The following is a 13781-nucleotide window of genomic DNA, read 5'->3' as shown; positions in this document are numbered from 1 at the left end:
GCGAACTGCTGGTAAATTTGTTGAGATTTCTGCCTTTCTCAAGGCACGAATGCAGATAACAAAGGCGGACTTGTCACTTCCAATGATTTTTTTTCAAGCCTTAAATTTTGCACATAAGTAAATAAAAGCGGGGATTTCGATTTCGGAATTGTCGCATATAGCCTAGCTACCATAGTCATTAAGCTAACGTCAAGATTATGAGTTTTTGGTTGAGTTTTTGTTTCAAGCTGATTTGTTTTAAACAAGAAGCAGCTGAAGGTCTACAATATTCAAATGATGGATTTCTGCATTATACAATTCTAAGAGACCGTCTCAGTAGTTGAAGATCATTGTATTAACGTATTTATGTAGCCTTGGTAATAAGCTTCATTGTAGTTGCTATCAGCTAGCTGTAATATTAGAGTAGTATTACATATAAAAAGGTAATTAAAAAGATTAGATTGTTCCACTTTTTGTAAGAGGAAAGGCACCATTTACTAGTTCAGCTAGGTTGTTTAGGTGTGAACTTCCCCAAACCAGATGAGCAAAATAAAGGTGCTGACGCTGCTCCCAACTACATAGACTGCTATTTATAGCCAAGTAGCTTCTTGGTTCCCATAGAGTTTCAGTCCTGAATGGTAATTTTACTTACGTAACCTGTAATCCCACAAAATAATTACAGTAGTTAATGACATGCTCCTTTACTTTGTTAGTAACACTGCAGGCATGCTAACAATTCCTGCTTACTGCTAACAGATAAAGACACACTTCAGTGCATCGTTAGCCCACAATTTTGCCTTTGTGATTGAAGAAAAGAGTCAGTCATTTCAGTCACTATATTCTCACCTCCACACTGATGGAAAGTCAGGTGAGGTTTCATTGTCCACAAAATGTTCCTGGGGCTTCGTAGCAAAACGGCGTCACACAGGCTAGATGGCTGCTTGTTTTGTAATGTTAAAAACCAACACACTGTGTATTCCAAGTCTCCAGAACCCCGGAGATCCAAATTTGTTATTTATTCATACCATTAGTGTGTGGCCGTATAGCTTTTTTAGCTTTTAGCTTAGCCACTACAGCAAAGCTTTCAGTTCACCTCCGGGGAATGTTGCACAGCTGTTTTACTGTGAAGCTCCAGAAACTACAAAACTTCCAACACAGCAGTCGTGATGCTCCTGTCGCTGTGGAAGTTCCTACGAAACTTCACCTGTCTTTCCATCGGCATGGGGTGGATGGATAATGGCTGAATTTTTATAAATTGGGGGTAAACATATTCTTAAAGATTACCAGAGCGCCACCTCAGCACGTGGAGAAATCCAAAGCCTGACAGGCCCAGTTGCAGACACATTTGCATTTTATTTTTGCCATTAAAACAAATGTTTAAAAGAAATACACTCATCTGTGACTGTATCCAATTATCCTTTGCTGTTACAAAAGCACGTGTGGTTAATTGTATTTATGTGCATTTAACTTCCCACCGTGATGGTGGAAAGCCAGGTAATTAGCCTCTGCTGGTCTATATCCAATTACTGTAATTGCATGCACATTGCCTCATCCATGTTGGTGTAAAATCACTGACTGGAGCTACCCACTGATTTCAGAAGTGCTTTTGCAGCTGCCAGGTACAAACTCTGAAAGCTTATGTCCTGAGTGTAGGAGGCCATGGCTGATTATTAATCACGATTACCTTACTACCTCTATGAGTTAATGACGGTCATATAAATTAAACACTAACATCGAATTGTGGTCAGCTGTGTGTGTGTTTCTGTGAAGGTGAGTGAGTGGGCATGCAGTTCCAATGCCGTAAGTGGCCAGATGGACTATCGGCAAGGCTAACAAACCCGATGACTCACTCACTGAATGACTGACTAATTCTCCTTCACATTCACCAGATTCCACCCCCCCCCCCATGAGCCAGCGCTGTCACATGTGTTTCACTCACAGCTGAGAAACTTGTTACCTGTTAGCAACTAGCGGAGGTTAGCTCGGACTGACCTGCAGCCATTTAGAAAACACACATCAGCCTGAGAAAACAAACCTGCCATGTGATCCCCGTGAAGGCGTGAGTCATGTAAAGACAGAGGAGCAGAAGTATAGCGTCAGGATTTTACAACCTGTCTGGTTGCACCTAACAGAAACGGGGGTCACAGGTTTATTTCTGAAAGGCATGCTCTGCTGCTGCAGCTGGCGGTGATGTCATGAACCGCTGCTGCACAGGGAGGAAGTAGTTATCTGCGGATGGGTTACATTGCTTCAGCACCGCACCTTCCTTTCACTTCCTTTTTTTTTTTTGTCTCTTGCCAGCGAGAGCAGCAGCAGTGTCTCTTCTCAAAGGAAAGCTGCAACATGATAGAATATTAAAAGGCGCCAGGATGCAGCTGGTAACAGCCCAACCGCCTTCAGACGCTCGTGTTCTGTTCCACCACACGTCTGACATTATGGGAACAGCTCTCCTTGAAAAGACCCCGGCTCTTTCTTAAGGATGTCAATAGGAGATTTCCTGCCTTTCTCTCTCTCTCTCTCTCTCTCTCTCTCTCTCCTTCTCACTCACTCTCTCCCTCTCACTCGCTCTCTCGCTCCCTCTCGCTCTCCTTCTGTCTGTGCTGTCTGTAAACACCACATGCACGTGTTTCCTCTGTTTATTCAGCAGTGACAGGCCACCGCGACAGGAGCATCACGACGGCTGCTGGATAACACTGTGAAGTTGAAAACAAATACAGATACGGAATAGAGAAATCCACGTCCAGACAAAGCACAGATGTCTTGAATTGGAGCTAAATAAATAAAGATGAACACCCAAAGTGCCATTTAAAACTGAAACAGACGCGGAACAAGGCTGCTCCTGAATGCCACAGCTGCAGCAAATAACAGGTTGCACTCGACGAGCAGCGCGGCTTCTATTTTTTTTCTGCTCGATTTTTCACGAGCACCACCACCAGGCTGCACGATCAAGTGGAATTTGTAAGTGCACCGCTGTAAGTGTTTGCGGTTGATAATTGGACCATCGCCACCGATGCACATCTCTTCTCTTGGCTTGCTGCAGCCTGTGTGGGGCTGCTCAGCGACGATAATGCAGCAGATCAGAAGCCTGAGCCTCGTGTCATCACCCGAAACTGTCCCACAAAGGGGAAACAGTTCAGACTTCCTCCAGCCAATCTGCTTCCTCCCTCGACAATGTGCTGCTTTACTGTACAGCGTCTATAAAATCAGTTGTAAAGGGTGCGGAACGCGTCATTTAGATAAAGTCGTTGTTTAGTGCAGGTTTATAAATGCACACTTTGTACTGTAAGGATGTTTTTAACTGTTTCTGATGCACTGTACTCAAAGTTTGGATAGAATTAAATGTATAAGACCGTGTTCAAAACTATAACCACATTATAGCTGTGCCTGAACAATGGCATTAAGAGCAAGTCTCTTATTGTTGTACTGAATTATAAGTTGTGAATTTTATAAACGGGAACAACAAAGATCCGTAACAAGAGGACGCACCAAATATAACCCTGCAAACTTCTCAGTATTTCTAATTTATTTAAACGTGTCGCGCTCAAGAGGTTTGGCTCAGCGAGTGCATTCAGTATTTAGTAGAATGAGGAGGGTTCATGGCTGAAAAGGCAATGTATTACTGTATAAAATGTTTTTCTTGACCATAGAAACAGTCGACGACAGAATGTCAACACAGGGTCCATTTATTTCAGGTCAACTGTTGGGGAGCTTTAGATCATATCACCTAATCTTCCTCAGTAGATAGGGTTGCCCCAGTCATCGTGAAATTGAAGATTTTTTTTAATTCCCTTTAGTGTTTTGAGTGCTTTCTTGCAGGAGTTTTATTTCTATTAGCTATTCTGGGGCTTTTTATCATTTCACACATCTTCTTTAGCAAATGGAGTGTAAGTAGTAAACAGGAGGTCAAGAATGAGCTCTCAATCACAAGATTTAACCCAACATGAGCGAGAAGTCCCTAAAAATTGTAATTTACATAATATTTACATACAATGTTCTATGAGAAAGTTGGCATGCTCAAGAACCTACGTACCTAGTATATGACAGTCTGACACTCATGATAGGTCGCTTTTTAAATAATGCCGATCCCTCTTTTACACCAGACCCACAGTGTCATGCAAAGCGAGTCTGTGATGCTTAAATACATTGGCAGCTCTTCAAAACCGCGTCTCTCTTGTGTTTTACCAGACGCGCTCAGCCAACTACACCTTCATCCCGTACATGGTGACGCCCCACAACAAGGTGTACTGCTGTGAAAGCAGCCTGATGAAGGGCCTGACCGAGCTGATGCAGCCCAGCTTTGAGATGCTGCTGGGACCCATCTGCATGCCGCTACTTGACCGCTTCGTCCAGCTGCTCAAAGTGTCCGAGGCCAACTCCCAGTAAGTATACTGACGGGCTGACAGTTGACAGTGGACTGGACCATAGACCAGATGTTTTTGTGTTTTTCTTCTATTTTTAAACTGTACATTTTTCATTTGGTCTCTCTGCTCTGTGCAACATTTAGCGTACTGTAACTCATCTGTTTACGTCTTTATATCATGATTACATCCCACGCACGCTATTCATCAGTATGCAAATTGATAACACCTAGGGATGCTGAACAATATAAACATCCTTTTTTGTAGGTCAGTGCTGCTCTACAAAGGCAGAGACCTTGTAACTGCAGATTGTGACGTTTTCAGTCAGTCTTGCAACAGAGATACGCATAAACATGCACACAAAAAATTAACTGTTAACCTAAGACCTAAAATAGGCACAAACAGTGCAGTCAGTGTTTGGATAATCTTCACAAGGAAAACACAGTATCTACAAACAAAATATAAGACCTTGTTATGCTACTGTTTGTTTGTTTTTTTCATATTATATATTAATATTTTCAGTGAATCACAGATAAGTCTGGCGATGAATACATTTACATAGGTGAATTAAAGCGAGCTTTATTCCTTCAACACCACAAGTGACTTTCATTAAAATCTAAGAAGGCAGCTAACGTTACTGCTAGCTATTTTGTAAAACTAGCACGAGGTAGCAATAGCAGTTAGCTAGCTAGGTGTTATCCATCATGATTGAATATTCAGTTATTGTCTCATTCATTAATGTGGAATAACACACGTAATTATGTTGCTTCATCAAGGAGGTTATGTTTGATAAGTGATCACAGCCAGGAAAAATCAATAAGAACATTTTGTTGTTGCTTTAGCCAAGCCAAGGCTATTTACCTTGATTCAGCCAGCCAGCCAATGTTAGGTGTTTTCTTTGTCTCAGTCACAGTGTTACATACTGTTTTTTTTCCAGGAAATTACAGATTTCTTTGGCATAAAGAATGCGTACATGATTAAAAAAAACATATGCCAAAAAGTCACATCTCTGTATTTAATAGGCTGCATTTAGATATGTGATTTAAAGGGAGCTTCATTACACCAACACCATAAATGCCTTTACTCAAAAGCTAAGAAGGCAGCTAACATTACGGCGACTCTGTAAAGCTAGCACTAGTTATTGTTAGCAGGAGTGAGCTACCTGAGTGTCATCCAACATGGTTGAATTAGCCACCAATTATATCATTATATCAAAGTGAATACTTCACCTTCATGGTCATGTCTCTATTCGCTTTAGGCCAAATATACAGGCTAGCTTAAAGTGACTGAGTTTTGGCTGTGTTGGGTCAGAAGGTTATTTCCCGTCATGAAAATACTGAAATGAAATACGAAATACAATATGACTGTGACCTTTCAAGTAGGGTAACTGTGAAAGGAAACACTTCAACCTCAAGAGCATTGGGAAGGTAATTAGTTCGAGAATGAGGAAGCAAAAGAAATTGTCTATTTAAAGCTATTCCTGCTAACAAGAAGTTCCTCTGAAGGCAGTGACACAGGGCCACGCTGTACCATGTAAAATGCACCAAATGTTTGCTCATGTATGGTAAAACCAAATATTACATGGAAAACCAGTGCTCAGCTGGCTGTTTCAGTGAGATGTTCACTGGATCATTAAATAGGCACATGACAGCTGAAAAAGATGCCACAGTGTGATATCTTCAAGTTCCTGCGGTGCCAAATTTAGCTCGCAGGTGTTAATGTTTGAGCAGCCCTGCGACTCGCTCTCTCAGCGGGACGGGTTTGTTTTAATGTCCAGCTCTTCCCATTGTTTCACGCTGGAATAATTTTTTTATGTAGCGCATCCCTCAACTTTGACTTTGCGTGGTAATCCGCATTTTAAATAAATAAATAAATAAACAGTTATCACTGCCTCAGTTGCTGGGGTAATATTTTAGGCTTCCCTGCCAACAGGCGCTGCAGCAGCCAGTTGGTTCTCGCTCAGCTCCAGGAATAGTGACTCAGGTTTTACAGGCAGGAGAGAAAAATGCGCGCTCTGATGTAGCTTTTGTTTGTGACCGGTGAGCACAGGAGAGAGCGCTCGGCTTGCATCTGATTGGAATGCATTCTGCACACTGCGTGAAACTGAGAGAGCATGATTACGATTCATCATTACATTGACAGATTTATCATTATTTCGACAGATTAATGTTGTGACACAGACCTGTGCCAACTTGTCCGATCAGTGTCAATGCGGCCTTGTTTAAATACGTAGGAGGTTTAATCTGATTCTAGTCAGCCTCTAGTCTCACATGGAACAGATATGTCATATGAATAGACTGTGTGTGCAGAGCTGCATTTCAGTTTTAACTCTGTCACTCCCAGCAAGGATACACCAAGTTGATAACAAAGAGATTGGGGAGTGACAATAATCTACAGAAAATATTGATGTGTGCTTGGATCATTTGACTTTTTTTTTTAACTGAGTTTTGCCACCAATGCAATACAATACTTTATTTTTTGAAGAAAATGAACATGCAAATTTAATTTTACGCCTTAGCTGTGTCACTCTTGCAGGATACACTGAGTTTAGAAGAGAATAGGGAGTGACAATAATCTACTGCAAATGTTAATCTGTTTATCATTTATTTTTATTTATTTTTTTTTTTTTTAAGCAAATTTAATTCCAGCTAGCTAACTCACATGGAGCAAATATTTGAATGACCTGACATCATCAGCCTTTTCAAACAGGAAATCAAGATATCCAATCAGTGAGCGTCAATGTGGCCTTGTTTGAATATGTAGGAGGTTTAATCTAATTCTAGTCCACTAACTCACATGGAACTGATATGTCATGTGAATAGACTGTGTGTGCTGACTCATCATCTGGCATTAAGGCTTTTACTCTGCCACTTCCTACAAGGATACACAAAGTTCAGAACAAAGAGATTGGGGGAGCGACGATTGTCTGCAGCAAATGATCATGAGTACTTGGATCCCAATTTCTTTGACTGAGTTTTGCTAAAAATACAATAGGAAACAGCTTTCCCTTTGAGAAGACCTCAGCAACTGGAGACCATAAACGTGTATTCGTCATTAGACATTTTGGGTTCACTGTCTTGTCCAATGACACTTCAGTAGGCAGACTCGGGGAACCGCGGATCTGATCAGCAGTCTGAATAGTGGATCACTCATGTTACCTTTTGAGTCACATAATGATACACGAGGTGAGAACAGTAACCTGTTACTTAATGCTGTTACTGCTGACAAAAAAATATAGTTATTTCATTTGATACAGAGGATTTCCTTATTTTACCGGCAGTCGCATGAGACGTGGCAATGTTTGAACAACATTCACGAAACACTCGTTTAAGACAAAATTGAAAAGGGCTCATCTCGCTAGAGAACCATCTGAAATGAATTAATACTCGCGTCAAGCAAAGATTGCCCCTCAAGGAGGTACTTCACAACTTAAAACAATTTGATTCGTACAATGTTGATTGGAAGTTTTAAAAATAACAAGCGTTGGTGGTAAACATCATCTTTTCCCATCCAGAGCACAGACGTTTGAGCCAGGGAAGGGCTAATAATTACATGCTGCACTAACTATAAATACTGGAAACTGAGGTGGTTCACAGCAGATGTGTTGTTCCATCATAAAGACGGCGCCCTTTCTCTCTTCTGTATTTTCTCCTCTCACAGCCAGTATTTCCGCGAGACGATTCTGAATGAGATCCGTAAGGCTCGGGAGTTGTACACCGGCATGGAGCTTGCCGCCGAACTGAACCGGATCCAGCAGCGGCTGGACAACGTGGAGTGCCTTTCGGTCGACATCGTCATCAACCTGCTGCTGACATACAGGGACATCCAGGTACCCGAGCTCCGTGTGGCATCTCCGAACAACCGCATGTTGTTGTCATTTGTTAAATTAACTGTGCTGCCATGGGATTGTTAAATAAACTGGATAATTGGAGGAGACCATTGTTAGTTGCTGGTTATATGCTACTGATAATGTTGTGCTATTGTGTCTAACAACGAACTGTTTTGTTTCCTGTTGTTCTGCTGAGGAGAAGAGGCTCATTGGGAATATTATTCATTTCAACAGGTGAATTTGCCAAAAACGCAACAGTTTTTAGTCCGTTCACTCCCTCCCCTTTGTTCTGCGCCACCACACAAACTGCCTGTGCTCTTTATGAAATGCTACTCTTGTTTAACTCCATAGAGAAAAGACGTGACAGCAGCATGGACGTGTAATTGAGAGGTTTTGAGTTCAAACCCTCATGAGCAGAATGAAGGAAAAGTGAAGGAGGGCTCAGTCCTTGTTAAATTCTCCCCGTGAATCTAATAAAGCAGCAGGCCGCAGCAGTTATTGTTATCGTAGATTACTCTGGTAATTATTTGTTTGGATTCATCTGTTAATATTTGAAAAAAAAAATGCCCATCACATTCTTCAAGAAGTCCTAACAACTTGTTCAAAGACACAGTTAAGCTGCTCTCACATTTTGAGGTGAAAACATCTAAACTTATCAGAAATTGGCTATGGGGTCACCTACGTTTCTGTCCTTCAGGTAAAGAGTCACATATTTGATCAGCCAGCACTCCTCACTTGTCACTCTGTGGTGGTCCATCCTGAGCCTAATCAAACAGAAACTATGATAACAGAAAATTCCATTTCTAGGACCAACTAGTTCGTAAAGTGGCTGTTGTGAGTGTGCTTTTTTCACCCTACGCGTTGTAAGCTTGTTGGCGGCGTATTCCACCCTCTGTTACCATGGCGTTAGCTCATGTCAAATAAAACCAACATACAGCATTTTTACAAGCGCACCACCAGCATTTTTCTGCTCAAGAGAAACATGACATGGACATGGGCCATTTATCATGAAAAAAGTCGCCAGAATAATTGATATTTCTGACTAAGGCTTTCAGCTCTGTAAATCAAAACTTTATGTCTTTATCACACCTTGAGAGGCAAACCGTAACATCTGAAATGAGAAAAAAATGACTGAACTAGTCCGAGGCTGAAACCTTCAACTTAACCCTGATGTCACACCATGAGAGCACAATGCTTTGAGAGGGAGATATAAAAAGCTTTCAGCACAACATCCCAAAAAGTTTTCTAGGATAAATAATGATCAGCCTCTCTGCTAATCACTGATGCCCCTCTTAAGTTCAAACAGATTGCCACCTAAGCGCAGATGATCTGCGTGTGCTGCCGAGTCCCCCTGACCTTGCCAGATGAAGCTACAGTACAAACCTACTGTACAAGTTACTGAGAGATCGCTGCTTCAGGATCAGTTTGTCAGGGTCGTCCCTTTACCATCGCAGACCGCCCGAAGAGCGCTCCGGGCGAGTCTTTTGGTCTGCTCGTCTTAAATCTGCCGCTCTTTCCACTCTTTCGTCTCCGCATCGCGATGGCACTCACCAGTCCAGATCCTCCCACTCACCACAGGCAGCGCTCAGCCTCATGAATGATTCATTAGAACAACAAACATTGAGGACGTGCTGAATTATTCAACATGCTTTGCTTATAGTGACTATGTAGGTAAGTAGGAGCAACAAAAATGTGATGAAGGGGCCACTCAATTATTGAAGTGCTTTTGGTGTCAAGCAGACAGTTCAGTCTCGGACTGAATGAATAAAGGGACATCAGAAAACTCTCCCTGCGGCCTGAAAGCCGCCCGAAACCTTGATGAGTCGGAGTGTTTTGTTTGGAGGACACCGTCGCGGAGATGCGTGGACGGCAGCCCCACAATGCTTAGCAATGACCCTGACTTGAGAGTGTAACGAGAGTTCATCTCCGTTCTCCTCCTCCAGGATTATGAGGCCATCGTGAAGCTGGTGGAGACTCTGGAGAAGCTTCCGACCTTCGACCCCGTGGCCCATCCACATGTGAAGTTCCACTACGCCTTTGCACTGAATCGGTAAGATGGCGACAACATGCACAACACGGCAAACGGGCTCACATTCGGTTACGTGTTCATTTGCAGGATGTGATTTGTGTAAGAGTTGGCCAAAGAGACTTTTTGATCAACAAACTGATGAGCATGCTAGCGTGACACTTGCCCTTGTGGGGGTAAAAATAAAGTTTTATTAGCTTGAAACAAATTCAGTTAAAGCAACGGGATACAGCTTTCTGGAAAAAGTTACATTTAGTTAGAGCAACGCTTGTTATTGTCTGAGGATCCTGCTTTCTGCACCGTCAGGAGCAGACAGGACCGCCTCCTTATCGAGTTTTATGTCCTTTGTGGATAAAGTGGGCAGGGATGGCAGAACATTTATTTTCTGTTACTTCATGAGCAGGAGGAGAAGAGACAGGGGTTGGTGATGAAACGCTCTGTAACAGTGATTTCTGTTGGAACATAGAGCTGTTTAACACTTAACACGACAAAATGTCAGAATCTCAGTGGGGGGAACTCTTTCTTCATCTCTGTCTTGGCCTTCATTTTCGCAAACATCTCATGGGTCTTTCACTGCCAACATGTGCTTTTGTTTTACAAATCAATACCTACTGTGGGTGTTCAGTTAAAACACCGTGACATTTGCAGTGGTGGGAGAATGTTTCTCAGACCCAAAAAATTAGCAGTTTAAAACAGCAGCAAATTCAGGTTAAGAGCTCCCGAGCAGCTGTGATATTATCGGTGGCATGTGTGCAGCTCCTCCACTCAAGAGAAAGACAGATGTAAAAACACAGAGAGGCTCTGACTGCCTGTTTCCCACCAGCTGCTTCTCTTGTAAACTTCCTGCGGTTTTCGTGGCGCTGCCGCCTCGAACAGCAATAAAGCGTGCTGTTCTTCAACTTGGCAGCGATTGGAAAATGTTTCTGCAGGGTGCCAAGACGTCCGTGTATCGTCGCCTGTTAGCGGGATGCGATATTGTGTTCGTGAGCTCAAGGCGGCGCACCGAGACACCTTGCGAGATAAATCCATGGGATGGGCGTTAACGACGGAAGACACCTCCTCTGTCGTGAGCTCGAGATGCTTCCCTCAGGTACGGAACAGGACGTGATGCGTAGAGACACACGGCTGTGGGAGGTCTTTTGCGTCAGCCTACCTATTCTACAGAGTGGGATGAGTCACTATAATTACAGTAGCTGTTGTTATGTGATGTGCTTTTGTAGTCGGTTTAATTTTTTCCACCTCTGAAATGATTATTTTCATGTTCGGGGTGGAGGTTTTTAGTTCTACTTGATTATATAATAGCCACAAGGTTTACAAAAGAAGCCTTTAACCTAATTTGGAGCAGTGAGACAATGTGCAGTGTGACAATATATAGTCTGAGGTGACATGAATTCAGATTCACATAGTATTCACCTCATCGTAGCTACTGTGTATCCTGTAATATTTTTGGCATATTGAGACAATTTTGAAAATGATTTTTGGCAACATTGGAATTTATCATAATTTAGCATCAATGTGATGAAGTATTTGATTCACTCATTTTAGATGAGAACAGACATTCCCATCTGGTTATTTCGTCAGTCTCCCGGCAATTTCTCACATTTGAATGACTAAATGATTAACTGATTAATAATCATATAAATAATTGAGTATTAACCAATGGAAATTGTTCCTTGCAGCCATTAGCCTCATAGATTAATATTGCATTATAACATGATATTGAACAACTATAATAATGATGATAAACTTTATTTATATACACCTTTCAAGACAGTTTCAAAGTGCTTTATGTATATTGTTAGCGTTGTCCCCCCTGTATTCTCTCTCCCACTCACAGGCTTCCCACTCAGTCTGGAAAAGTAAGGAATTTTGCAGTGGAAAATTTATAGGAACCCTGTACTTACATGTCCTAATTATAGGAAATTATGCCATGGTAAAAATTAATGGTATTATAATAAAGAATGTTATCCATGTGGTCCTCTTGATTGATTAGTGTCTGACAAAGGTCTAACAGCTTTCCTTTTCAGATCGCCAAAAAATAAACACGTTTCTTTGATATTTAAAAAAAAAACAGTGATGTAACTAAATTGAAGCTCGGATAGAACATAAGTGATATTATTCAGTAGTCTTCAAAAAGCCATACCACTCAAAGGTGGGTTGTAATAATCTGCACAATGGGGTGATAAAAGAGAAAAGTATTTCTATTCTGAGTCTGAACCTGAATGGATTTTTCACTTTAAGTGGGGTTGTATAATTCAGTACCGCGAATCTTTTCACTGAGTTCCTACACAGCAACATGCAGCCCACCACCAAGCCACGGAATTAATATTCAGCCTTAAAGGCATCATATGTAACATTTCTGCATTCAAACGTCTGAAGGCGACTCGACATTTGTGGAACATGTTGTCTTGACATTTTCTATTTCGCTTGTCACAACGCTATGCTCACGCTGTTCATCTTTAAGCGCAAAAAACCCTTTGTTGGGGTTATTAAAATTCATGTTTTTTTTTGTTAAAATGCCTGTTTTGGGTGCCACAGTCATGGATGCAGATGGTCCCAGCTTCCCATGAAAAAGAGCAAAAAAATGCAGGAAATATCCCCAGACATCTTCACAAATATGCACCTGTGTGGCTTGAAGCAGCTTGGCAGCCTTTTTGGCAGTTTGTACGACACCTCGGTCCCCTTAACCTCCACATTTGAAAGTCATAAGCATATGAGGTGGACGTGATATGAACCTTGGACGCATCTTTGCAATAACGTGAACTGCATTAACATTTAATCCCGACTGGGCTGCTTGTCTGTATTAATCGTTGGTGTCCGGTCTTTGGGGTTGGGTTGAAGTCATGTGCCTATACCCGCATGTTTGGTCTGAAATGTACTGTGAGGTCCTCTGCTTCTAGATGAATCCTCCAGGTCGAACTAATTGGCTTCAGCAGGGCAGCGTCGGACACGCGGGCCTCAGGGTCCCTGTTGTGCAGGGCTTGCTGCTGGGGTGCCTGACAGGAGCGAGGGGGAGAATCTCCTCCATCCAAACACCGTCAGCCCCTCCAGAGAGAAAAAAAGAGAGAACTAGAGAGAGAGAGAGAGAGAGTGAGAGAGAGAGAGATCTTTCTCTGTGACTGTTCTTCCCTCTGGACAGTCTCTATGGTGATAGCTGTCGGCTCGTATGTTTTATATAACCTTCGCGCTCCGCAGAGGAACCACGGCGTTATGTTTCTCCATCACACTTTGTGCCGGTGCGAGACTTAACTTCGCAACACCGCTCGTTCCTTGATGAGTCTGTGTTTTGACACTTTCCGTAGCTTAAGAAGAGAAATTACTCAGGAGTGGAGGTTCTGGAACACTTTGCTGAATAAATCAGCATGGTAATGGCAAAACAGTTTTTTCCTGAAGATTTAAGGGACCTTTGTTGATATTAACACTCCATATGTTGTGTTAGTATGTTGACAAATGTGAGAACGGTCTTAGTTAATGGTCTCCTTATCCTTACAGATTAATATATCACGGTGTTTGATAATTAATTCACAGTGGGCACTGACGAGGGCAGATTATGCAGCTCAAGTGGCTCTTTTTGATATCTGATTTCATC

At 42.1% G+C, this 13781-nt stretch overlaps 1 protein-coding gene across 2 annotated transcripts in view; it reads left to right on the top strand.

Annotated features, from left to right (window-relative positions):
* The window catches only part of map3k5 (mitogen-activated protein kinase kinase kinase 5), a 75302-nt gene that overhangs the window by 24206 nt on the left and 37315 nt on the right, over nucleotides 1-13781 (top strand). For both annotated transcript variants that reach the window (XM_037086274.1, XM_037086275.1), the window contains exons 4-6: nucleotides 4165-4358; nucleotides 7998-8166; nucleotides 10110-10216. In XM_037086274.1, the coding sequence (XP_036942169.1) occupies nucleotides 4165-4358; nucleotides 7998-8166; nucleotides 10110-10216 (470 nt within the window). The remainder of the gene's footprint in view (nucleotides 1-4164; nucleotides 4359-7997; nucleotides 8167-10109; nucleotides 10217-13781) is intronic.

Source organism: Acanthopagrus latus, chromosome 22, assembly GCF_904848185.1.
Source record: "Acanthopagrus latus isolate v.2019 chromosome 22, fAcaLat1.1, whole genome shotgun sequence".
NCBI classification, from domain to species: Eukaryota; Metazoa; Chordata; class Actinopteri; order Spariformes; family Sparidae; genus Acanthopagrus; species Acanthopagrus latus.
The sequence above is the reverse complement of the archived record's forward strand: the minus strand, read 5'-3'. Positions and strand labels throughout refer to the sequence as shown.